At 46.8% G+C, this 27,828-nt stretch overlaps 1 protein-coding gene across 5 annotated transcripts in view; it reads left to right on the forward strand.

The window, feature by feature from the left end:
- Nucleotides 1–27,828, forward strand: part of LOC138569187 (ankyrin repeat and fibronectin type-III domain-containing protein 1-like) — a 2,784,778-nt gene that overhangs the window by 995,395 nt on the left and 1,761,555 nt on the right. For all 5 annotated transcript variants that reach the window (XR_011303172.1, XM_069646931.1, XM_069646929.1 and 2 more), the window contains one exon: nucleotides 24,423–24,613. Coding sequence is in view for 4 of the 5 variants with exons in the window: in XM_069646931.1 (XP_069503032.1) it covers nucleotides 24,423–24,613 (191 nt within the window). In the remaining variant the exon portion in view is untranslated. The remainder of the gene's footprint in view (nucleotides 1–24,422; nucleotides 24,614–27,828) is intronic.

Below are 27,828 nucleotides of genomic sequence, written 5' to 3' on the forward strand. Positions count from 1 at the left end.
TCAACACAAACAACGATACAACCAAACAGCAGTGCAATAGACAATATTCCAATAAACATTTAACCATTAGTGCGCACTACTCCCCTGATCCCTCCCCCCTCGCGAGCCATTTTCCATGTCTTGTTCCGCTTCTGTTGCACATGAGCGAGCATCGTCATCATCTGGATCTCCCAACACCCCTGTCCCGAATATGCAGGATATCAATGTCTTCCATGCCATCAAAGAGCCCAGTTCCTCCTCCCAAGACATACAACTCGCCTCTTGCCACACCGCTGTCTCAGCCTCCGCCCATTTCTGTAGGTCATTCCACCACACCTCAACCCGTGGCTTGCTACATTTTTTCCAGCCCATGGCTATTCGTCGTTTGGCCAGCACATACGCTAAGTCTTTCAGTTTGCTTACATGTTTCTGCTGCCGAGGTCTGGGAAACCCACCCAGAAGGCATGCCCAGGCGGTGTCTATGGCAAACGTGACCCCTCTCTCTCTCAGCTTGCGCGCCGCCTCCCTCCAGAACCCCTCAATCACTGGGCACGCCCAAAACATATGCGTCATGTCCGCATTTTCTTCGTCGCATTTGGGGCACGCCTGTCTGCCTGCATTCCGAAATTTGGATATCCTCAGAGGGGTCATGTACGCTCTGTGCGTGACGTACAGTTGTATTTGCTGCAGTCTGGCATTTCGAGACACTTTCCTGTGGTACCCCAAAGCCCGTTCCCACATCCCATCTCCCATTTCGATCCCCACCTCACTCTCCCATTCCAATCGTAGGCATGTCAGTTCCTTCCCAACTTTCGACATCACCATCTCATACAGCCTAGAAATTTCATGTCCCCCTTCCGTTGTGTCATATATCCCCGCCATCGTAACCTCCGATTCGTCTGCCATGATATTCTCAGGCCACAGTTCCCGAATTTTCTTCCCCAATCTGTGGTATGTAACATATTGGCCTTCGTGCAATCCAATCCCCTCGCTAAGTTCCACAAACCCCTTGATAGCACCCTCCTGCCACACATCGCCCAATGTCACCAACCCCACCGATTCCCAGTAGGTCCTAATAATCTCCCTCAGCTGTCCATCCACCCCCGCCAGGGCAACCAGTGGAATTTGCGGAGAACACGGCAGTGGGTCACCCATCATTGTACATGCCCGTCTCCACACCTTCCACCCCAGCTTCACCATCGCCGGGTACCTTCTCGTGACAGCCTCGGGCAACCAAATGACCTCCTTTAAGAAAAATGGGGCACAATCTTGCCCGAATAGTCTGAGTTCTGGGGTCTCTTCGTCGGACAGCCATTTAGACACAAACTGTAGTTGGCTCGCTATGTAATACGCCTCAAAGTTTGGGAGTTTGACTCCCCCCTTTTCATGAAAGTTCTGTAACTTCCAGAGCGCTACTCTGTTACGAGTACCATGCCACAGAAACTCTCTGCAAACCCCATTTATTTTAGTGAAGAAACTCTTAGGGATCATGTATGGGATGTTGCTAAAATAATGTAGCAGCCTAGGCAGAACTACCATCTTGATCATCGCCCCACGCCCCATCATCGCTAGGGGCAACTTCTGCCAAAAGCTCATACATGCGCGTATCTTCTCAACAGCCATCTCTGTGTTGCGCTTGTATTCTTCCTCCACCGTGTGGTAGATATCTATTCCCAGGTAACGGAATGTATTGACTGACCAGGGCACCTGGAGCACCGGCAGCCGCTCCGTGGGAACACCCCTATAGCAGCCCAACGGGAAAATGTACGATTTCTGGGGGTTGACCGCTATGCCCGATAACCTCGCATATCTCCCCATCACGTCCAGGATATATTGTAAATTCTCCTCCGGATGACTCAAGTACAATAACAAGTCATCCGCATACAGGGATATCAGATGGTTTTCTCCCCCCACCTCAATGCCCACGATATCATACTGCTGCCGCAAGTACAGTGCCAGAGGCTCCAGGGCCAAGATATACAACATCGGGGACCAAGGACACCCCTGTCTAGTGCCTCTACTAAGCTGCCATCTCTCGGATATAATCAAGCCCGTCCGAACTCTAGCCAGCGGAGCGCTGTACAGCAGCTCCGCCCATCTAATATATCCTGGTCCCAGTCCGTATTCTCTCAAGGCCGCCAGCAGCCACTTCCAATTAACCGAGTCGAAGGCTTTGACAGCGTCCAACGACACTATCGCCATTTCCCCATCACTGTTAGATCCCATTTCAATCACCCAGTGGAGTCGTCTATGGTTTTGGGCAATGTTTCTCCCCGGGACATATCCCGTTTGGTCCGGGTGTACCAGTTTGCCTATCACCCTCCGCAGTCTGTTGGCCAGGACAGCCGTTAGTATTTTGCTGTCCTGATTCAGCATAGATATTGGTCTGTACGACCCACAACTATGCCCGGGTTTATCAGGCTTAGGGAGCGGTATAATAATCGCTTCCCTGAGCGATTCCGGCAACCTCCCCTTCTCGAACGCCTCATTAAGCATATCAAGCATCGGGGGGAGTACTTCCGCTCCAAAAGTTTTATAAAATTCGCTGGGCAGGCCGTCCGTTCCTGGGGTCTTGCTAGTGGGTAGCTGCCGGACGACCGCCTCCAACTCCCCTAGTGTTATTGGGGCATCTAGTTCCTCTCTCTCCTCCGTGCTCATCCTGGGCAGCCCGATATCTTGCAGGGTCTCCAACATTTCCTCCCGGTCGCCGCCACCCGGATCCCCATACAATGCTTTATAGTAATTTACGAATTCCTCATTGACACCCTCCTGGGTATCTATCTGCTCCCCATCCTCTCTAATTATTGTCCTAATCGGGGGCCTTGGGGTTTCTCTTTTATATAACCATGCCAAAAGACGACCCGTTTTATCTCCTCCCGCATGTTGCCTTTCAATATACTTTTTGTAATTTAGATTACAGAGCCTCCCCCAATGTTCTGTACACTGCTGCTGCAGTTTAAGCACCAGTTCGTTATCTATATGCTCGCTCTTCAGCACCTTTTCCAGCTCTCTCTCCGCCTTCTGTAAATCGACCAGGGCCCCATTCTGCAAACCTTTCGATTTAGCAATCGCCACCCCTCGTACCACAACCTTAAAGGCCTCCCACAGAGTTCCCGCCGAGTCAACGCTGCCAGTGTTGGTATCGAAATAGCTAACTATTTCCTCCCGCATGTCTTCCCTAAAAGCCTGATCTTTAAGCGCCTCTGCGCGCAGGCGCCACGTCGGGATCCGCGCTCTGGGGCGGCCATATTGCCATCCCACCACCATAGGCGAGTGGTCCGAGAGGACCCTCGCTCTATATTCCGCACTAGACACATCCCCCAAGACGTCCAACGTGGCAAAAATATAGTCTAGCCTAGTGTGCAACCGCTGCGGGGCCGAGTAATGCGAGTACTGTCTCTCATTGGGGTGCTTGGTCCTCCACACGTCATCGAGCTCAAAGTCCCGCAGCAGCGTCCGCAGCACCCGGGCTGCCGGGGCGGGCCTAATCACCTTATCGTCGGATCTGTCCATCCCCGGGTTCAACACACAGTTGAAATCCCCTCCCCAGAACACCGCACTCCCCACACACCAACTCAAGTTGGTACTCATGGTCCGGAAGTACTCTGCCGTGCCCTGGTTCGGGGCATACGTGTTCACTACACACATCTCTCTGTTCTCGACTACCCCTCTCACCATAGCCAGACGCCCCTCAGTATCCACACGTTCCTGCTGCAGTTGAAACGGGACATGCGGCGCCACCCAGATCAGCACGCCTCTAGCATAAGCTGAGTACGCGGATCCTACCACCGTTCCACCCCACTTTTTCTTCACCAGCTCTAATTTGTCTCGGGTCAAATGCGTCTCTTGCAGTAATGCGACGTCTATCTTTTGTCGCCTCAAGTACAACATAACTTTGTTCCGTTTAAGATAGCTATTGAGGCCCCTGACGTTCCATGTTAACAATTTTAGCTCCCCCATGATGTACTGATATCTTGCACTCTCCCCCCCGACCATCCCTGCTCGTTCATGCTATCCAGAAGTCTCATCCAAAATCTTCCCTCAGGGCTCGCGATCCCATTCAAACCTCCCAACACTATGTACAGCCCAACTGCCCCCACACCCCCCATTCCCGCTGCCCATCCCCTCCCCCCCAACTCCCTCCCCAACTGTTGCCCAGCTCCATCCCGGGAACTCAGGCCCCCCCACATCTAGTTCCGGCTGTTACACACAGAGCCCAGTAGGGTAAAGTCGCCCTAGCGGCCACTTAACTAAGAAATACTAAACGGGGTGAATGGACCAGCCCCGAAAGGCTCCCATGTACGACAACAATTACAGTGCAAACAGTGCATTTAACATCCAGTTCCAGGCCCGACCTCCCCAGGCCATAGCAATAACTATAGTCAAGTCCCATAGTCCCCGGCAACACCCTCTCTCGTCGTAGAGCACTTATCTCTCATTGCCACCTTCATCCGCCCGGACCTCCGACTCCTGGGGGCTGCCCTGCATGTCCAGCCAACCCATGGCTTCCTCCGGTGACTCAAAAAACAGGGATCTATTATTGTGGATCACCTTTAATTTGGCCGGGTAGAGGAGCATATATTTCTTCCCTGCCTCTCTCAATCTTCTCTTGACCGCCCCGAAGTTCATCCGACTCCTCTGCACCATCATGGTGTAGTCTGGGTAGGCCGTTATAGTGGCCTCCCCCCTTTTGATGGTTCCTCCTTTACGAAAATGCTCTAAAATCCTTTCCCGGTCACGGTAGTTGAGGATTTTGGCTATCATTGGCCTGGGCGGACCGCCCGGCGGAGGCCTCCTAGCCAATGCTCTATGTGCTCGCTCCACCGCAAAACCCTGCGACAGCGCACCCCCGGTGATCTCTTGGAGCAACATATTTTCAATGAAGTCCGTGGGATTATGACCCTCCAATCCTTCCGGGATGCCCACAACACGGATATTGTTCCTTCGGGCGCGCCCCTCCGCTTCTTCGGCCCTGTTCTCCAAGTTGCGTACTTTCTGTTCCAAAATATGCAGGTCGGCCTTGTGTGAGGCACAATCTGCCGTGTTGGCGCTGCCCTCCTTTTCCAGACTCTCTGTGCGCTCCGATAGGGCCTTCACATCCTGTCGAAGTAGGTTCACCTCCTCCCGAACTTCTCCGACTTTGAGGTCGAGCGCTGTTTTCAGGTCCGCCACCACCATTTCAAGCTTGGCCTCCCAAGCGCTTTTCAAGTCCGCTTTCAGTTCAGCGAGAGCAGCTAGCACGTCCTGATTTGGGCTAGCCGCGGCCATGGGTGGCTTCTCCTTGGTCCGAGCACTCTCTGGGCCCGTCGGTGTCTTGGTAAACTCGTCCAATGTGGGCTGTTTTGCTCTCTGTCTGACGGCCTTATTCGCCATTCCACAGCCGCTGTAAGCCGTACACGCGACCCCGTCGTAGGATCAGCCACTATTCGAGTGTCCCCCAAAGGTCAGGGCCAAAGCACGTAATCCGTTGCACCAGTCAGCTCAGGCGGGTCCTAGTGCCGACCGCCGACCGTCGCCGACCGTTTCCCAGGCCCGCGTTAGGTCATCGGTGCCCACAGAGACGCGCTGACGCTCTCCCAAAGGCTTATCTGTATCTCCACGGCCTGCACCGCCCACGTCGCCGCCGATCACCGCGAGGGTGTTCCTTTCAACGCGTTTGTGTCCCCTCCATTGTCCGGTGTGGCCGCCATTTTCACTCCGTCCGGTCCGCGACTCCAGGAACTTCGATGGCATTTATCTACCGTTTCCGGGCTTGTGGAGGTTTCAGCTCTTCCATAGTTGTGCAGCTCATATTCATGGACAGGTACTCTCGTTTCTGGCCTGCGGGAGTTAGTGCCAATGCACTATTGCACAGGATGAATGTAGGATCTCCGGGAGCTCTCCCAAGAGCGCGTCCTCTCACATGGCTTCCAAGCCACGCCCCCCAGTTAAGTAAATATCTTGCACAATGTTTTAGAAACCTTTGTAGAAAAAGTCTAATCAATTTAGGGACACAAGCTGGGAGGCTTGTGAGGGGTAGAAGATGCAAGCAACTCTACAGAAGCAACCAAGACAAGTCTCAACTGAGAACAAGTAAGGCTACAAGACAAGAGGTAAGTTCTCTTAGACTGCACACATGGGCGTAGGACATGGGGAGGACAGGGGGGACAAATCCCCCCCACAATTGTAAGTGGGGGGATGTAATGTCATTTATCCCCCCAGAATATGTTTGGTGTGTCGTGCAGGGATCTGCTTTTGAAGTGGGGGGAGGGGCTGCTAACATAGTAATGGTGGCAATACCCTGGGGACAGATGGTTGATCATCTGACCCCAGGTTAGGGGGCAAACAAAAAAATAAATTAAACGTAATTTTGGATGGGGGTGGGTGCGGGTGGGGCCCCTAGCCACCAGGGATTCTTGCAAGGGGGTGGCCCTCTCCCCCCACCCTAAGTGGATGGGGGCACCTTATGTAGCCCTCCCTGGGGGCAGACTTCTGCCCCTAGGAAGGGGTACATGAGATGCCCCCCATCCACTTGGGGTGGGGGGTAGAGGCCACTGTAAATATTGGCAGAACCACCCCCCCAGGATTGGGGCAGTACATTTTGACCCCCGCTGGAGGCAGATGGCCACACGTATGTGCCCGTTTGCCTCTAGAGAAGGGGAAAAACAAAAACAAAAAGACATTCTTGTTTTGGGTGGGGGTGGGGCACTCGGTGGGGCCCAGTAGACCAGCAGGATTTTTTGATGTTTGAAAGGGGGCCCTCTGCCCTCAACCTAAGCGGATGGGGGGGCACCTTATGTAGCCCTCCCTGGGGCAGATTTCTGCCCCTAGAAAGTGGTACATGAGATGACCCCATCCATTTGGGGTGGGGGGGAGAGGCCACTGCAAATATTGGCAGAGCCACCCCCCAAGCCTGGGGCAGTATGTTTTGCCTCCCCTGGGGGCAGATGGCCACACACATGTGCCCATCTGCCCCTAGGGAAGGCGCAAAACAAAAAAATATATTATAACTTGTTTTGGGTGGGGGTGGGTGGACCGGGAGACCCACTAGACCACCAAGATTTTTTGTGTTTGAAAGGGGGGTGCCCCTCTCCTTCCACCCTGAGTGGATGGGGGCACCTTATGTAGCCCTCCCAGGGGGCAGATTCTTGCCCCTAGGAAGCGGTGCTCCCATACATTTGAGGTGGAGGGGGAGAGGCCACTGCAAATATTGGCAGATCCAGCCCTCAAGCCTGGGGCAGTACGTTCCCCCCCACCCCTGGGGGCAGATGGCCACAAACATGTGCCCATCTGCCCCTTGGAAGGAGCAAAACAAAAATAAAACTAATTATAACTAGTTTTGGGTGAGTGTGGGGGGCCACTGAACCACCATGGATGTTATTAGTGGAAAGGGGGTGGCCCTATCCCTCCCACCCCAAATGGATGTGGGGCATCTCATGTAGCCCTCCCTGGGGGCAGATTGCTAAATTGGGGTTATCAGTAGGTTAGACTTTTCCCTTTGCGCCCAGGTATGTGCAGAGGGAAATGTCTCTGAAATTTGGTGGAAAAAACACAATTTTCAGACATTTCACTCTGGACACCCACCGACACGCCGCCAACAACACATGTCCTACCATCCTGCGTTCCCACAGGTGTTCCAACGAAAACACTACCTCATATGTGTGGGTGCACCTACCAGGGCGCAAAGGGAAAAGGCTAACCCATTGGTAACCGCAAGCATTTCGGAAAAGCAGATTTTGCTCATGTGGACAACATACAGATTTGGGCGTATGGTGTCGAAGCCACCAAGGAAAACAGGGAACCACATGCATTTCTGAAAAGAGGACAGCCGTGGGAATCCACAGAGGTCTGACTTGCACGAATTGCCCCAGAATGTATTACCCACAATCCCCGGAAAAGTCCGAAACGTTGCGACCGGCTACATTTGGGGAAAAAAGTGGCCAAATTTGACCGAGATATTTTATGTAACAAAAACTTTACAAGGGATTGAATGGCGACATACCGAAATCACCAAAAAAGGCCTTGTCAGAAATACCCATGGCAGTTAAGGGGTTAAGAAGGTAACGCCCCAGAACAGATATAATTTGTAAGGTAGCTCAGGGAGTTAATACTCCAAATGCAGATTGTGCACAGGAATATATAATACCTGTGTTCAGCACCTGGCTTAATCTTCCGGTGGGATAATGTGCCGAGTGAATGCATTCAACTTCCGATGCAACACAGCATTTTCAGGGTCAATTGGTTCAGAAAAAGTGGTGGAAAACACTATTATGGTTGCTTCTTCTAATTGGCCAGATTTTTGTGCATTTTCTGGGTGGAGTTCGGGAGCCGAGTGGACACACCAGGACCCCCTGTATTTCCTGCTCCACCAGACAAATGCAGCCTTACTGCCAGCATGGATTCTCATGCTGCAAATAAGGAAATGGATTCCTCTTGAAAATTAAACCTAGTAAACGTGGGGGGAGTCCAGAGGAAGCCATTGTCAATTCCGCCAGCAATCACTAATTTTGCGAGGTATTTACACTCTTCCAGAGTGGAAAAGCAATGTGATTTCACCTGGCTTTTACGCTAAAATCTTCCATTTTGTGGCGGAAAAGTAAGAAGTGGTCCACTCCATGCAGTTTACTTTGCGCCTTGATGCTTGTGGGTTTTGCGTGATCCTACACATGTAAATAAATAAATAAATTTAACATGAACCCAGATAAATGGCAATTCATGATCAGAATGAGTGAGCATGGCAGGTCGCTGGTAAGAAGGTGTCCTGTGCTTCTTGAGTGTGTTGGCAAATGCCCTTAATTGCCATCTCACATTAAACAGGTGCTTAAACCCATCAGTGTGGATTGCGCAAAAATAAGTCGACAGAGGAATTTGAAATGGTCAATTTAGCTCTTTGGGTGACATTGTCAAAGTGGGAGAATGTTGCCCAGAATGTGCCACTTTCTCTGCGGAGTGAATTGTGCCCACCCCGAGGAAGAAGTATGAAAAACCCACAAGGGCACCTTGCCCTGCTGTTTCTGTGTGTGTCTTCCCCACAGGGCGACAGATGCCGACTCAGACATGGGTAAGTCTCAGGTGGCAAGCCTGTACCCTAGTTGATGTGGCAAAGGATTCCAGACTTCCAAGGCTGATGACATTAGTGGCATTGAGTTACATGCCATCTGACAGGTATGTGTGATAAAGTTGCAAAGCAGAGCTGTTAGTGGGCTAAAGCATAAGGCAATGTCTGCCCACCCTCAAAGGGTACGTACGACCAAAAGTAATAGGCCCCTACCCCCCTCATGGCTCTAAGGGCCAGGCTCCAAACCAGGGCAGGACTGCCCTCCAATCATCCATGCCCACGAGTAGGGCACCCCTCGTGCTCTAGTAACCCTGTTGAGCAACCTCTGTGCTTTCCAGGTGATACTAACATTATTTAAAGCCAGATGTCTAAAAGGTAATCGCTTCATTGCATCTGGAAATTAGCTCCTGGTGTGATCAAAATGTCTTAACGAAGTGTGACATCATCCCCTTCATTTATAAACAATATGTGTGTACTTGCGTTTCTTCATCCACTGAATTACTGTTAGAAACAAAGACAAGCGTTGTGTCTCTTGTGTAGGCATTAGGAAGGCAGTTGCCAGCCTCTGGCATAATATACCCATGTTCTTCCAATATTGGCTAGCTGTTGCCCTCCTATGGCCAGGTTGAACCATTATAGCAGTGACTGGCAAATGCCTTTCCCCGGCAGACAGTAAAGCGGAAATAAGAGGCTAATTCAAGACACAGAACAAATAGCAGTTAAGACAGACTGCAGCTGCCATTGCTGTGTTGGGGAGAATATGTTGAGTGTTCAAGCAAGGAGGCATGTATTAAGCAAGCAAGCAGTGAGACAAGGGAGAGGCAAAGAAAGGCCAGAGGGGCTCTTTGTATAGTGTAACAGGGCAGAGGACCCATGCTCCGCCGTCCTAGTAACATATGAGAGCAGCAAATAGATCAGGCATTGCAGCAAATGTTAAACGAAAAAGGAACAGAGTCCAGCTCTGCATTCAGAATAACAAAGGCAAAGAAATGCTAGGCTCTAAAGCCAGCATGAGATGGAATAAGGGGGACCAGACTCATCGTGAGAAGCTGGCCCAGCCCTCACAGGAACGCTAGAGGGGCAGCCCACATACACCCCACCTACTAGGCATCCCCAGGGTCTGACGCTTCCGGCCGCGGACCTGGGGAGTGCTTATAAGGGGTGGGCTTGCGATCGCTCCTCATCCTTGTTTGCAGTACCCCCTGACCCCCCGGAAGACAGTCAAAGCAGCAACATCACACACCTGGTCCCTCTACTCCAATAACAGGGCTTACTCAGAGGTACAAGCAAGACTTCCTCTTTCTTTGTAACCCCCATCCTTTCATTCCAAGATACACACAGCTCCTTGACCCACACAAAAAAAGTAGCAACTTGCAGTTGGTAGAAAAGGCGGCAACTCCTTTATTTGGCAGGAATCCACTTACAGGTGATCTGCCTCTTAACAAGCTGGCGTCCTAGCTGTGGCCCACTGGAAGTATTTGTTATTTCCTCTCTCTTACCATGAGCTCATAGTCAAGTAACAAATCCAGAAATGCAACATATAAAGACATATTCTTTGCTGCTGTAGCCTTTAATTTTCTTTTGTTTTCTTTTCTTCTTTTCTCTTGTTTTATACAGTGATTATATTTGTAATTTAATACGTACTGCTATTTTAATTTTAATGTTGTGGAAAGTTGAGTTCCTTGACTAAAACACAATAAATACATTTAAAAAAGCAAAGTCCCCAAGGTGTCCCCCCCAGATTTTATATGTTTCCTATGCCCCTGACTGTACAGTACCATTGGTTAGAAGAAATGGTTCCAGCTGGCTTCTGTTCCTGTGTGGCTCTGTATGTCATTTTGTTCCTGTGCCTCAGTCGTGGGGACAAGAGGAAGGACTTCTGGGGACACCTGCAACAGAATGGGACGATCAGCGACAGCAAAGGGCAAACTTCAATTCAGTGGCATTTCAGCTCCTCATGTCTGATAGCAAATAGCAACGCCACATTTTTCAGATACCACTTCAGACTTTTCTTGCTTCTGGGGTCCAGCACTCTTTTGAGGTGCCTCAGGCTTGGACAGTCCTGCTTCAGGGAAGTCTGGAGGATCTTCCTGGCACTCGGGTCCGACTTAAAAGCGATGCACTTGATTTGGTGTTCCTCTCCCTGGCACTTCGGTTCCAGCAGCAGCAGAAGTGGATGTACAGCCAGCTTCGAGAGGATTTCAAACGAGTTCCTTTTGGAGTTGATTGGTCCCACCAACTCAAGGGGAGAAATCGTCCTTTCAGGACTTCTGTAAGTCAAGGTGAATTCGGAGCTTCAGCACAGCAGCAGGGCTTCACCGGGCAAACCAACAGTCCAGGAGTTACAGCAGGCATCTATTCCAAGTTCTTCTTTGGATTCTTTCTTCCAGTGGTCGAATTAGCCTTCCAAGCCAAAAAGCCTCACCTTTCATGCAGGTTTCTCCCATTCATTACAGCCTTGCTGTCAATCACACAATAGGGTAACTGTCCTTGCCGAACAGCCACCCGGCCAATTACCTTTGGGTGCATTCCTTTAACCAAGGGGATTAAGCACATGGAGTTTCGGGCACCTCCCTCACTTCCTGCTCCTGCCAGACATACTGGAGCTAGAGGCGGGCTTCACTCGTGAATCCCGCCAAAGACAAAATGAACAAAGGGACCAAACCTGGTTTGGCACGCAGAGTAAATCTCAACAAGGACCATTCCAACAAGAAATGGCAAAAAAAGAAGACTGAGGCCATTTTAACAAAATGGGCACCCATGGGGGATCTGATGCAGATGCGAACGCAGGCTGTGGTAAAAATTGTAGTTAAAAGTAAACCACGGCCACTAGCCATTAATTGTAGAAAGGGTAACATAAAAATGTTAGATGAGAAACTAGACAAAGGGAATACTAAGTAACCCCTCCACGCCCTATTGTAAGATAGTGTGTGCTTGGTCTAGAAAATTAAAATGTAAGCAAAGTCAATTTCACTTTACTGCTCTTGGAAACAGTAGTTTATCCAAGAGAAGGTATTTGAACCTGGGGAAATCTGTAAGACTTCCCTGTGCCACTGCACTGAAGGTGCTATGTGTCACAATGTAAAAAGATAATGCCTATGGAGTTTGTCAGATTTCATAACCAAAGGAAACACAGTGTTTAAATCACAGTAAAATACATGAGAGAGTGGGAAAAAGGTCTCTCTCCAGGTTGAAAATTAAGAGGTCCTAGAGTCCAGCAAAAGTGCTTGGGGTCTCTAAGGTAGAGAGGAATTAGCCAATTTCTGAGAATTTTCCCCAACACACCTAAATGAAAAAATTAGTCTCTGAAACAGTGCATCGATGACCTAGGGTTTTTTGGGTGCTTTATAAGTGAAATAAATAAATGAATGCATGTCTGTTAACACATTAATGTGTTTTCATGCACTCTAAAATCCTACTCAGATCAACGCTATGATCTTTTGATCTATGCCATATTCATTCCCTTTCTGTGGAGTGGAGGACATCTCTAACAGTTTGAGCTTTAATTTGAAGAATAGTGAGGGTAAATCCATATCCATTGTCTTAGAGTAATTTTACTTTATGCCCCCTCCCCCTCTTTCCTCGTTGTTCGGGGAGATTTTAATATCCAGCCATCATAAAGGCTTGCAACTTCCACTCCTTGCCCCTTTCAGCTTTTATGCTCTTGTCCCTGTCCAACACTTTGATGAACAGCTCACGGCAAGGCTCTTCCCAATGCATTATACCTGCTCCGCCCCTTCGACTCTGGACACATGCCTAGGATCCACATGTATGGTGAGGGGGCACTCACTAAAACTTCAACATAACATGAAGGTGTAACAGTCCTGCCGAGAAGTGCCTTCACTGTCGAGTTACATATACAATTTCCGTCAGCGATGTACCAACGCTGCCCCTTAAAAACGAAACAGTACCATTAAATGTAAAGATGCCCCTCTGAGAAGTACTTGCAAAGTCCCTTTTAAAGTAATGCAGCCATGTAGGAAAAGTGCAGGTAATCTTCTATCAAGAGCGTTGAATCCCCTTTGGAGAAGTTTTGCCGCTTCCCAAGTAGGTTTTATCAGCCCTCTTGATAGGCACTACTAGTACTCATCCATCAATTGAACGTATATTAGCACTGATAGTCATATGTTACACCGACTCCAGGGGTCCATAGAAGTCGACAACAACACTGTGCCAAGGCAGGTCTGGTATGCATGTTGTCTGTAATGGGGTGGTGGCCTCTGCCTTCGTGGTGCACTGGCATTGTAGACAGCTCTTTACCCATGTTGTCCTCCAATGAGTTCATGAATGGAAACCAGACATTGCACCATAGCTCTTTCTTTGTGTTTTCTGACCTCTGATGTCCCTCATGTGCTGTTTTGATGACTTCCACTCTGAGGGTGGCTGGAATTACGGGTGTGCACCCTCTCAGTAGTATGGAATGATCCTTGACCGCTAATGCCTTACGTACCTTCACCAATATCTCTATTTCTTCTTGGCTCACCCCCGGATGGCTTTCAGCGGCACATCAGTAGTCCTTTCACTTGTTGTTGGTGGTGATGGCAATGGCCAATGCCATGGACTAGTCCGCAGCCGATGTGTTTGCGAGGGCCTCCAGCAAGGGTGGTAGGGCATTTGTGGTGATGTAGTTGATGTACTCTGTGTCTCCTTCCCTGGTTGTTGGTGTGCCGGTTGGACGGTGCAAAATGTAGTCTGTTGGGTTTTGGTCACCCCCCTGTCTATGAATGATTTTGTAATCATATTCTTGTAGGCAAATGCCCCACCTCTCGATCCTGGGTGGCATCTTCATTCAAGGGTACTCAAATAGGCAGGGTAGGGCCTGGTGGTCGGTCACTAAGTGAACTTTTTGCCGATGATACAATTGTGAAAATGCTCACATGCCCACACTGCTGCGAGGCTTCCTTTTCGGCCTGGGTGTATGCCGATTCTTTGTGAGATTTGGTTCTGCTTGTGTAGGCAACTGTATTTCCCATGTGAGTGTCCTCTGCACTGGTTTGGGCAAGGACGGCACCAAGGCCCACTGATGATTTCGGTGTGCCATAACAGGTTGAAATAAGCAAGTTGGCGTGCCTCTGTGAGCGATTATTTGATGTCCTCAAACATCTCCTGTCACTCTTTAGAACATTTGAACTCAGTGTCATTCTGCAGTAGTCTCCTCAGCGGTTCGGTGAGCATTGCATAGTGTGGGATGTAGCTTGCACAGTAGCCAGCCATGCCAAGGAAAGATATCATGTCTACCATTTGTGCTGGGGCTTGGAGGTTGGTGATGGTGTTCACTTTTTTTCGGGGTCTGAAGTCATCCCCTTGTCTGATAAGATGTGCCCAAAGAATCTAAGAATATTTTTGCTGAACCTGCATTTCTCTATGTTTAGGGTCAATCCTGCACGTTGCAGGGTGGAGCAGGTCTCTAGTAGGGCCACATTGTGCTCTTCTTGCGACGTGCCAAAAACTAGGATGTCATCTCTGTAATTTAGCACCATCTCGACAGGGCGGATGACTTGCCTGTTCGCTTTCTGAATAATTTCTGCCGTGGCAGAAATGCCCACTCATGCGTGGCAGATGTGGTAATGCTTCTGGACTCCGGATGTAGCTGGAGCTGGTGGTATCCTTGCACGAGGTCCAACTTGGAGGAAGTGGTTGCTCTTTTCTGCTGGACTATCATGTCCTCGATACATGGCCCTGGGTGTTATTCCCGCTGGATAGCAGTGTTGGCCATCCTCATGTCGACACACAGTCCGATGCAACCGTCACTTTTCGGGACGATCACTAACAGCAACACCCACGTGGTTGGTCCGGTGGCAGGTTCTATGATCTCCTTTTGGAGAAGTTGGTCCAGTTCTTAAGAGACCACATTATGGAGGTGAAAGCCTACTCTTCCTGGGTGTTGAGGGACTGGATGGACGTTTTCATTGACAAGCATTCCTTTGAGTTTCCCAAGCCCAGTGCATAGGCTCGAAAATGTGGACTGTATGAGCTCTTTCGTGATGGAGCCGCCACTTCCTGGGAGTTTGCTAAGTGCACATATGGATTCCCTGATGGTTGTCGGTGACGTTGTTGACTCAATTACTTCTCCTTCCTGAAATCGGATGTTGATGAGTCCAAGGCTGCTCTCCATGTTGTAGTAGGCAACAGCCTTTTGTAGGACTACATATGACGTGGATGCTGGTGTCAAGGGTCCATCCATTGTGTGACAGTCTTCGTTGGAAGTGCTCGATTGAGTGTAGGGGTATTTCCGTCCCCATTGGTATATCCTTGTGTAGTTTCTCGAGAGTTCTGGTTTTTCTGGCATGTGTACAAATTCCTGTTCTCCCATGATGTTTACAGTGGCACCTGAATCAACTAGAAAACAGTAGAGTTTGTTACCTATGTTGACAGGGATCCTGGGTTCTTCTCTCGCTTCCTGATCATCTTGGATCAGATTGACAAACTCATCCAGCTTACTCTGGTCATACTCTGTGTTGTAGTCAATTGGTATTGGTATTGTTGGTCCCTGTATGGCTGGTGAGAGTATGGGGTTTGTCATATTCATCCCCATAGCCGGCGTATTGGTCCTGTGGGTCATATTCTTGATTTGAGTCTTGGATAGGCAGCTCTTCTACTGCCCTCGCGTACAGTCTCTGGCTTTAGTATTGTTATGGGTTGAATCTTGGAAGGTAGCCTGGAGGTGCAATTTGATGGTGGTAGGGCCTGTCTTGTGGTTGTGGTTGAGGTTAAGGTGTGGGGAATGGTCTCCCCTCTTGGCAGTCGGATTGGAATTGACCTTCTCTTGCGGAGTTGGAGCACTTCTGTGTCAGCGCTGGGCATGTCCTTGAGTGTGGGAAGTTCATGTTGCATCAGGAGCATTGTCGGAATGGCCTTGGAGGCAGCTGGTCACTTGGCCTTCCTGTTGGTATCCCCCTCTCTCCCAGCCTCTTTGCATGTGGACGATCCCATTTGGGTCCTGGTTTGTTTTCAATTGAGGCAGCCTGGGCATCCACTCTTTCAAATATTTATGACTAGTTCGCTCACTTCCTTAATGGTCAAAGGTTTTTTGAGAAGTTGTTTCCGGAAAGCGGATGAAGTGCAGCCCTCAATAACGTATAGTCTTATGGCCTTGTCCAGGGAGATCAAGTAAAATTGGCAGTGGGCACCTTTCACGCATAGGTGTATGATGAATTCACCAATGGATTCTTCTGCTTTCTGTTTAAATAGATGAAACATGTATCGTTCGTAGTCACGGTTAGGTTCAATGATGAGTTCCCTTTAGAGGGCATTGATCAGGGTGGCAAAATCGGTCTTCTCTTCAGGGGGTATGGTTTTCATATGGTTTTGATCTTTCCCTCCACTAGGTTGATAAACATATCACTTATTATGGGTAATTTGTCCTCGCCTGCCGCCTTGACGAAGTGATTAAAGTCCTCTACCCACTCGATCCACCGTGGCCCTTTGTCACTCTGGGGCATGAGTGTGAATGGGAGTAGTTTCCTCAGCAGGGCTATTTTGTACGCAAGTGGCTTGGTGGGGCCTGAGCATCTGGTTGAGCAGGGGAGCATGGGCTGCTCATATTGGCTGTGGCGCAGGTGTGGCCACAGGAGAAGTGGCACTGGCGTTGCGGGCTGCGTTATGGGTGTTGTACAGTACCTTTGTGGGTGTCACTGTGCTCTAATGCAATGTTCTTTCTGAGGCTTGGGTGTGACTCTGAGGCAACATCTGTTGTGTGGTTGTATGCTGGACCGGTGGTTTGTCCCTAGTCGTGGGACTACTGCAGGGAAAATAACTGCTGGCAGTGTGCAGTTTTCTGGGCTGTTGCTTGTCCTTTTTCGAGGGACTGCCTCGGGAAATGCTGGAGCTCTGTGCTGTGGGTGCAGGTTGGGATCGCTGTGCTTCCTTCCGGAATCCTCGCTTGGTGGGAAACGTGCTGGAGCTGTTTCCAGCCGGGTGGGGTGGTGCCAGTGCCGGCCGGGATCACCCTGGAGTGGTATTTCTTTGTCTTTCTTTTTTTTCAGAAGGGATTCCTGGAGTGCCACGGGTTGCGGATGGGTGGGAACGCAGTGTGGGGGTAGGGCATCAGAGTGTGGGCGGGATCACCGTGGACGGAGGGAGCTCAGTGGGATCACCAGCCCAGAGCAGGAGGAGGAGCAGACGCGAGTAGGGATCCTCGTCGCCAGTTGTTACACTTTCATAAATGAGGACACAGCACCGGTTAAGAGTGGAGACAGTAGCGTTATTCTCTGCCTCTTGAAGCTTACAAGTAGGAACTGCCATTCCTTTTGGAAAACCCGACTCCTCCTTTTCCTCCCGCTTCCTGCCTGCTGCCTTGCTGTGCCTTAAAGGCACAGAGGCTTATAACATCATACACGAGAAGTCATGCTGAGAAGTGCAAGTACTGTCCAAGTATAGCAGACTTTGTGGGCATGATAGTCCTTCTCCAATAGAACACAAATAGCTGTAATGAAATGTGTAGATTACTAGTCTTCTGCGGGACATTCCTAGAGATTATTGATTTGATAACTCCTTATGTGTATTAGTATATTAGTGTATTTGAAACCACTGCTGGGGGTGCCAAATAGTACGTACATCATATGCACCAGTCAGGTTAGAATTGGACTGCAATGGTATTGATTATATGGTGAAGTTAAAGCCTGTGCTGTATTGGCTGACATATGGAATGTCGCAGATCTTTCAATATACAAAGAAGGTCTACAAGACGTTTTAAATCTGCCAGAGTCAATGAAAATCCAGTGGTTGTCATATTAAAGAAATTACTAGAAGACTGAATATACTGTTGCTTTCAAGCAACCTGGTATGCTGGGTCACTAATACAACACTGAGCTGAGGAGAGCAAATGACCAATGGTACATGGAAAATACCTGGACATCTAACAAGGACAGGAAATTCATGAGCCGATACCTTAAAGAGAAAAACAAAATAGGTATCATGGAATACTTAGCTAAGGTTACATATTTTACCCTCATGCAACTGGATGGATGGTCCGGTGGATGAAAGGGATCAATGGTAACTGTACATATTGTACATTTATTGACCATATTATTTGTATTTGCCCTTTATATTTTGACCTGAGAAGACAGTTCTTGAGACCCCTGTTCAACCAGTATAACATAAGGATCATCAGTGATGCAATCCATCTGGTTTAAGCAACATCAGACGTGTCTGATACTACTGTGATAATGCATTTCCTTGAGAAAGAACTTAGGAATCAGGTAAGAACAAAATGCAGACTTATGCATATTATTATTCACCCTTCTCGAGTTCTCAGATAGTGAATATAATGATCTAGATCCTGCTAGCCTGAGATTCTGAAAAAGAGTTACCATATGGAAGTACGATTCAACCTGACTGGGTGTATTGGAATTATTTGTCTGTTGATATGATTTTTAACTGACACGATTGTATGTACGTTTAAATATTTGAGAGTGTTAAATCAAGATGTTTTATGTGTTTCCTTTTTATAGTGCAAATGTAAATAGGTAAATGTAAATATATATTGCTGAGCTTGGTTGGCATAGCTGAATATGTTTTTTTGACAATAAAACACTAAAACAGATTTAGGATGAACTGATTCAACACAACAACGCCCATGAATGTTGGTGGGAGGGAGATGTGACGACAATCTTAACTTGGAGCCCCCACAGTAGAAGTACCCCCTTATGCCACATTTTTTCTCATTGTTGTTCACTGCTGCAGTTTCATCCATATTAATGCAAAGAAGTAGAGAAATGAATTAGCATGAGCAGAGAATTCTAGGTACGGCAAAGAGGAAGGGGCTTGAGAGCAGAGAGGATGAGGATGAGAATATAAGAAAAAAGAGAAGCTAAGTAAGGGCAAGAGGAACCATGAAGACACTTGAAGACAATACAATGAAAGTGGAAACGAACAGGAGTAAAGAAAAATAAGATGAAGAAATAGAAGAACGAGCATGGAGCAAGAGCAGAATACAAATTGAAAGATGTTAGAAAGAGAAAAGAGGAGAAGACTGCTAAGCAGGAAGGCCAATGAGTAAGGAAGAACAATACAAGAGAGGGGACAAGGCGAACACAGAGATACGAGTTTTAGCAGCGGAAAAGGAAAGAAGGTGATGAATTTTATGAATATTGAAAAGGTTAAAGCAGAAATGACTAGCTATGGTAGCAATATGAGAGTAAAAAGAGAGGATTCCAATGAACACCAAGATTGCAAGAAGCAGCAGAGAAGATTAATGGAACATGGGGGAATAAAAGAGAAGGTGTGGGAGAGGGGGTGTCAAAGAGGATGGAAAGAATAGGACTTCAGTTTTCAAAGGATTTATATGAAGGAAATGAGAGTGTGTCCACTGCTCAATGGCAAGTAAACACGCAGAAAGGGAGGGGAGAAGTGTGTCAGAATGAAATGCAGACTGACACAAAGATTTGTAAATCATCATCAGACCTGTATGCAATAGGCCAGTGGTGGGAGTGCAGGATTACAGGTTGTTCTGCCCTGACTGCATGCTATTCAGCGTGCATGTCTACTGCATCTAAAGTGTAGCAGAGCCCTCAACTGTAGACAGTTGCCCTAGGGATTGATAGACCTATTATATTTCCCATTCCCTGTCTTGCACTGCAACCCATAGAATACAGCGGAGTCCCATAAAAAAGTCTATCCTGCTGTCACACAGTCACATAATCACTGACAGAGCAGCCATCTCTGAGCCTGAAAACAATGATCTGCATGCATTTTATAATGTTTTAAACTAGTCATCTCTGCTAGTGACTGTATAGTCATTAATTCTATTTACTATTCCCATGTAATGTAATGCTCTTTTGAGTTCCATGCTGCCAAATGACTGCAGGAAATTTGAGTTAAGATTGCTGTCCCTCCTCTGTGCCGCTGAATTTCATGGGTTTTGCAGATAATCTGCTCATTTTAACTTTGTTTTATTTTAAGATTTACACTACATTTCAAAGGATATGTTATGCTCTAGCTTGTCCATGGCCCACTGGCTATTTTGCAGTGATTAGTTAAAAAGAGTGGGACTCACTGGACATGGCCTACGGCCACGGTTTATATCCCTCTCTCTTCATAATAACCACATCCCACAGGCCATGTCCTTTATCCACGTTGCAATAATTACAATAATTAGGCCGAAGGACCATGGCTCCAGTGGCCATTGTTCATATTGTAACAGTAAAACTAAAAGATGTGGCCCATGAGTTGTCCCCCCTCACTTTATTCCATGGTAGTTTCCCTGTGCCAAGTTCAAGTTCACTGTGACAACACCTTACATTGCAGCAGTAATAATGTTCATGCTAATGAAGCGTCTGTCAATTACAACAGTAATGCGAAAATACATAATAATTAAAATGTCTAACCCCATATCCACACTCCACGTGCATAACACCATCTTGCTATGTCCAACTTTCCACTGTGTGAATCCTCCCTGGCCCTTCCCTATTATCCACTTTCACCCACTGGTTCCCATGACACCTATTTTCAGAGCAAGCTTAGTGATGTGACCGATGGAATCATGTAGGAATCTCAGGACTCCTTTAATAAGGCCAATATGATTTGCTCAAAATGGGCTCCCTTGCCTCCCACCCACAAATTGTTCATCTATGTGTGCGTTCCCCATTCACCCTCCCCACACCCACTCTAATGTGAAACCACCCTTTTCCAACCTCCAAACAATGTTTAGAGCCCTTTTCCTTAGGCCATTGTTGCGACGTGTGCACCCTATTCTCCATCCATTTAAAAAAAAAAAATACAACTGAACAGATATATACCAAAACAAATAAAGGCAATCTGTGATGCTTTGTGACCAGCTTGTTCCTTATTTGGTTGTAATCCGTCCAGCAGTTTGTGTGCTACAGATGTTCAAGAGACAGACCATTTTCTCTATGGGAAAATGAATGGGAGTAGGCCGAAAACAGCTTCTTTTTGTTTTCTTAATAACTTTTTAACGGATTAATGTATTTCCCAAAATGTTCCAGTTTGGAGGGCCCTGTGTGACCTGTTTTGACACCTTCAACTAAATCTGTCAAGTGAGTCCAAAGAAGCCATTTTCATGGAAACGTCCACAAATAAACCCAAGAGATCACGGACAGTGCAAGATTCATATTGGGGAAAAGCGGGCTTTGTCATGCTTCTGGTCAGGTGCCAGATTTTCTGGTTGCTTAGATTCCCAGAAAATATCAATCTATCAAATTCCCTGACCAAAGCATCTTTCCAATGGATGAAGAACAAATAGGACCTGGACCGTAACCATTCAATACAAGGAGATGCACAACCTTCCAATGCATCTGCACTGAATCTGCAATAACAGCCCCACAGAACTGAACAAGACAGATTCAGATTCAAGAGATTTACAAATGCACATAATCCAACACTATGTACTCACAGGTGAAACCTGCCAGGAAACACATTAAAGAATGAGCCTACACAGACATACCAGAAGCAGAAGCTGTTGAAACATTGACAAATTTGGATTTTTGACATACACCCCTGCCAAATGTTGTTGGGGGGCCCTAGGAAAGTAAGAAGAAGGGCTTTGCTGCCCGTGTTTTCTTGAGCATGGCTTCAACATGTCCCAGCTCACTATGCAGTGAGGGCATTATAGACAAACACCTCTTCTCCAGCTATCTCTACTTTTGGTGCTGGGACCTACAGAATACAATGAAGTCCCATGATAAATTTGATACTATTGTACGCATAGTTCTTCCACCTTTTCCTTCACATGCCTTCCTGAGCACCTTATCTATCCGTCTCCCTAATCCCTACTATCTATCTGACTTTGCTCCTCCCTGTGACTACTGAACGGTCCATCATACTCCTCCTTTGCCTCTCTGACAGGCAAAAGCACTTTGACTCCATGAACTATGTCAGTAGGCGCTATACAAATGCAAGATAACATACCATCTCTAAACATAAAACAGAAATAATGATAGAAAATCACTTCACTCAACATGGACATACACTGAAGGACCTGTCGGTTTTTGCCCCTTTTGCTACTGAAGGGAGATATCCCAAATAAAATACACAGAAAACATGGGAACACACGATTTGATGACGCTCGTCCTAAAGAACAGAGGATTGAATAGATATTGGGGTTTCATGTCTCATTATTTGATATCTAGTCCAGAAAGCAGTATGAGAATTGGAAATGTTCCTCTCAATTTCATTTAGGTTTTAGAAAATAAACTCCATTGTGAAGACATAGAATTCACACATTTGTAAAAATACCTAAAAGAAATGACCAAACAGCAGGTATACCACTGTAAATGTCCTTTTTGTAAAGACATATTATGTGTTAGAGCCAATGTAGTCAGCTAGCATCGGGCCTTCAGAACAAGCAGTCAGGATTTGATAACTTAACTTTTTGGTGCAGTTTTTCAGCAATGCAAATTGTGCTTGTAAAAATGAATGTACTCACACAAACTGCATCCTCTGCCTTTCGGACCCCTGAACTTCAAGACATGTTTACCATGAACAAAAGTATACATGTATTCAAGTTCGCTACCCCCCTCCATTATTTGAAAAAAGATGTAAATGGAAACATCTCTATGCATTGTTTCAAACTGCTGTGTCTTGATGCTAACAGGTCTGTGTTGTAAATGTACAACTCTTAAATAAGACGATCAGAGCACTGCATTCCATGCATGGCACTCTTGTTAAAACAATCACAATGTGCCTCTCCGCTCACTTCTGCTTGTTTATATCTGATGATGTTGTTCTTTGGGTCCTTGGAAAGCGAATGCATTTTACACTGCAGCATAACATTCACAGACCAACTGTGATCACACATTTCCGATTGAGTTTCCTGACCCTTTGTATACTGGATGTGGTGACTTGTCAGGGGGTTGTTGGGGCAAACCTTGTCAGAAACGGTTTGGGGATTCACTTTTATAATGCTGCCTTTGACCATTTCATAGTGCTTCCCCAAACATCCATTGCAATTGGATGTTTTGGTTCTCGTAGCAGGTTTCAAGATGGTAGTGGCCTTGGTCGTTGGCCTTAACCAGGGCCGGTTTGCCTGAAACATAACTTTCTGACATTGCCTCAGCACAATAAAGCCTCCTGCTTTGGTACTGTGCATGCCCAGTGCCAAATGTGCCCAGAGCATGCCAAGCACATCAAGCCACCTGCTCATGTGCTGTGGCTTAGTGTCAACTCTGCCTATAGTACAGCCTCTGGCCATGCATCTATCACCCCAAGCAACTGGATGTGACCACTGGTTACTTTGAGGCCTGGGTACCCCCAAGTCACCTGCTAGGGCCACAGGGCATGGCCTGTCCACTTTTCCCATGGTTTACCTTTCAGCCATAAATTGGGTATCCCTTAGCCACCTTCTGTGGTCATTGTGCATGGCTCCTGAACATGCACAGAGCCCACATAGTCTGAGGCGTGGCCTTTGACCAAGACTTAGGCACCTCAGCTGAGATTGATATGATATGGTAGGTTATTTATAACGCGCTTAATACCCAGAGGTTTCTAAGCCGCGGACCGGGGGATCGAACATGTGTTGCTCCGTGTCGTCTTGCTTCCAAGGTGAGCATGTTGCTCTTGAGCTATCCTCCTGTCTGAGTTCCCTGCACCCTAGGGAGAGTAAGGTTATCCATTGGGTTGCAATATGCTTCTTTCAATAACTTTGCTGTGGGGGGTCCACAGGACCTTGCATGCATATTTGGGGCACAATAGCAGCCGTTTAAAAATTGCCCAGGGCATCCTTCAAACAGATTGACTGTTTTTCAACTAGGATCATCACTAAAGTTTGCAGACCCGACCTGGGTGCGCAAACGTGATTGGCCAAACACAGTGTTAAAAATTACCCTGAGAGTCTACAAATAGGGTGCACGAGCCTATTTATCACTAATAGATGGTAGTGTCTTTTGGATGAAATTAAAGAAAAACACTGGACACACTTTCACTAAGCACGCAAAAGCACGTAATTGATACAAGATGCCAGTTTCTCCCAAAAGATGAATGCATATCCTGATATCCGCCCAGTGAATGTTGCTGTAGAGTGGGGGACTGTTTGCAAAATGAGAAATTACACGAGAAACACAAGCCCCCCACCCCCAGGCACCATAGCTTTGTTCCCCGCTAAGATTGAATGTCATGAAATTCGCCCCTTCCCCCAACAACAAAAAAGTTGATGCGCATGTTTTGTAGGACATTTTTTGGGAGTTATTTTTTTGAATGGTGCAAAAGCTATATTAGCATCTGTGAAAGTCTTCTTTCGATGGGGGATCGATCTTAACAATAATCAAAAGAGAGGCACACAATAGTGTCCACAGGCATTGCTATTGCTTCGCCGTCTCTCGTCTAATGTTTACGAACCAGCATGATCTTTTACACAAGGTGGCTCCTGCTGTTGTTTAAAAGATGACTCACAGTCTCAGACCGTGAGGTTGGTGTGCTTTCATTTTAATGACGCTCTTTCTTTCTTTTAAAGGTCACTGGATAGGAAGCTGCAAAGACCTGTACTAGGAAAGTCACAGACTCTTCCCAGCATTCCTCAGTCTCCGGTTTTGGGGCGAGTTTCCCACTTGGACTCTGCGTTGCACTTAGAGGATATGCCAGGGCTACATAGAAAACGAGCTATCTCCCCTGAAACCTTGAAAGGCTGTACAGTGCCCTCTGCTGGTAAGTAAGAAGATTTATTGTGAAAAAGAGCAGAATACATGTTTTTATATTGAGTTTATATGTCAAATGTTTCCAAAGAAACTCTTTGAAATGCCTACAGTTGTATGTATTCTTCTTTAAATGCATGTTGAACATCTGTCTTTAAGTGCCTGTCCGCTTCTGCATGGAAGGTCTTTTTGAGGGATTCTGCTGATTGATTGAATTAAGTGTGTCTGGCAAAGAAATCAAGGTGGAGCCCAAATTCGTGTGCCTGTTCCCGCTTCATGTGGTGAATTTGTGTGGATCTGCGCCAGCAGCCATGCAAAAACATGGCTGACGTCAATTGCTCACAAAAGATTCCTATTTACTGATCATGATCAGCCACCCAAAAAGTTGTGAAGTCCATAGAGATTACATTTATTTAAATTCCATATGCCATGTATTTATGGCAGTCACATTTAATGTATGACTATGGAACCTGCCTGCTTTTAGCAGGTGTAAAAAGGAGCCTGATTCCACACGAATCCAATGCATTTGGACCACCTTCACAAACAGACGCTAATGGTAATACATGCGGATTTGAGAATGTGGGTGGTGAAGCGGAAATTCCACTCTGCCATTTAAATCAATGGAAATTTGTGAAAACCAAAAAAAGCATGTGTAAAGGTTTTGCACATTCTTTATTAGGCATGCTGTGTTTTTTTGGAGCATAATTCGTTTTTTTTAAAACCATCGCAGCACCATATACATTTTTCCCACTCCCTAGTTTGCTTCCATTTCTCCCTGCCCGCCTCCCTCTCCACCTACCTGCCTCTCCCGCGCCTGCCCGTGACCCTGCTTCCTGGTTCCATTGTGCGGCTCCTGCCTCAGCATTGATTGGCCATTTTCAACCCCAGCAACAACTAGGGTTAAAACCCTCTGCTGGACGCTCCCTCGCTGTTTAGGTCCCATAACTGAAGGTACGCAGTTTGCCCCCGGTGCCCAGAGTGCCTTTTTTTACATGCCCCCATTTAATTGAATTGAGCATGCTCTCCCGCGTCTGCCCGTGACCATGCTTCCCGGTTCCATTGTTGTGCTCCCTCCCCCCTCCCCCCCGCCATGAATGGCCATTTTCAACCCCAGCAACAACTATGTTTAAAACCCTCTGCTGGATGCTTCCTCGCCCTTTAGGTGCCATGGCCTGAAGGTGTTTTGCCCCCGTTGCCCAGAGTGCCTTTTTTAACATGCCCCATTTAATTGAATTGAGCGTGCTCTTCCTCGCCTAACCGTGACCCTGCTTCCCGGCTCCATTGTGCAGCTCCTGCCTCTCGCCCCTCCCCCCAGCCATCATTGGCCATTTTCAACCCAGCAACAACTCTGGTTAAAACCCTCTACTGGATGCTTCCTCGTCCTTTAGGTCCCGTTGCTGAAGGTAAGCATTTCGCCCCCGGTGCCCAGAGTGCCTTTTTTACTTGCCCCCATTTAATTGAATTCAGTGCACTCTCCTGTGCCTGCCCGGGACTCTGCTTCGCGATTCCATTGTGCTGCTCCCGCCTCCAGTCCCTCCCCACAGCCGTAATTGGCCATTTTCAACACCAGCAACAACTAGGGTTAAACCCCTCTGCTGGATGCTTCCCCACCGTTTACGTCCCATGGCTGAGAGTTTCGCCCCTGGTGCCCACAGTGCCTTTTTTACCTGCCCCCATTTAATTGAATTGAGCACACATTACATTACATTTAGATTGTGAATATTAGCCTGTGCCACATTCATATAGAATTGCAATTATTAGCTTGTGTCATATCTAGACAGGATGGTTGAATATTAGCTAGTGTCACATCTAGACAGGATTGTGACTATTAGGTTGCAATATATCTAGATAGAATTGTGAATATTAGCCACTGCCACATTTAGATAGAATTGTGAATATTAGCTTACATCACATCTAGACAGTATTGTGAATATTAGCCTGTGCCACATTTAGATCTAGACAGGATTGTGAATATTACCCTGTGCCACATTTAGATAGACTTGTGAATATTAGCTTGCATCACATCTAGACAGTATTGTGGATATTAGCCTATGCCACATTTACATAGAATTGTGACTATTAGCTTGCATCATATCTAGACAGGATTGTGAATATTACTCTGTGCCACATTTAGATAGAATTGTGAATATTAGCTTGCATCACATCTAGCCAGTATTGTGAATATTAGCCTATGCCACATTTACATAGAATTGTGAATATTACCTTGCATCACATCTAGACAAGATTGTGAATATTCCCCTGTGCCACATTTAGATAGAATTGTGAATATTAGCTTGCATCACATCTAGACAAGATTGTGAATATTCCCCTATGCAACATTTACATAGAATTGTGAATATTAGCTTGCATCATATCTAGACAGGATTGTGAATATTACTCTGTGCCACATTTAGATAGAATTGTGAATATTAGCTTGCATCACATCTAGCCAGTATTGTGAATATTAGCCTATGCCACATTTACATAGAATTGTGAATATTACCTTGCATCACATCTAGACAAGATTGTGAATATTCCCCTGTGCCACATTTAGATAGAATTGTGAATATTAGCTTGCATCACATCTAGACAAGATTGTGAATATTCCCCTATGCAACATTTACATAGAATTGTGAATATTAGCTTGCATCATATCTAGACAGGATTGTGAATATTACTCTGTGCCACATTTAGATAGAATTGTGAATATTAGCTTGCATCACATCTAGCCAGTATTGTGAATATTAGCCTATGCCACATTTACATAGAATTGTGAATATTAGCTTGCATCACATCTAGACAAGATTGTGAATATTCCCCTGTGCCACATTTAGATAGAATTGTGAATATTAGCTTGCATCACATCTAGACAAGATTGTGAATATTCCCCTATGCCACATTTACATAGAATTGTGAATATTAGCTTGCATCACATCTAGACAGGATTGTTGAATATTAGCCTACATCACAGCTAGACAGGATTGTGAATATTAGCCTATGCTACATTTAGATAGAATTGTGCATATCAGCTTGCGTTACATCTAGACAGAAATGAGGAGTTATTTACGTGCCACGTCTAGAAAGAATTTTTGAAATGAGCAGGCACCAGATCGGGAAAGAATTGTGACAATTAGCATCCATCACATCTAGATAACAAAAGATACATTTTGAAAATCCTTTTTATACTCAATTTAAATAATGTGTAATAACTCATTCAGTAAAAAAAGT

This window comes from Ambystoma mexicanum, chromosome 2q (assembly GCF_040938575.1).
Source record: "Ambystoma mexicanum isolate Mex_15411 chromosome 2q, UKY_AmexF1_1, whole genome shotgun sequence".
Classification (NCBI taxonomy): domain Eukaryota; kingdom Metazoa; phylum Chordata; class Amphibia; order Caudata; family Ambystomatidae; genus Ambystoma; species Ambystoma mexicanum.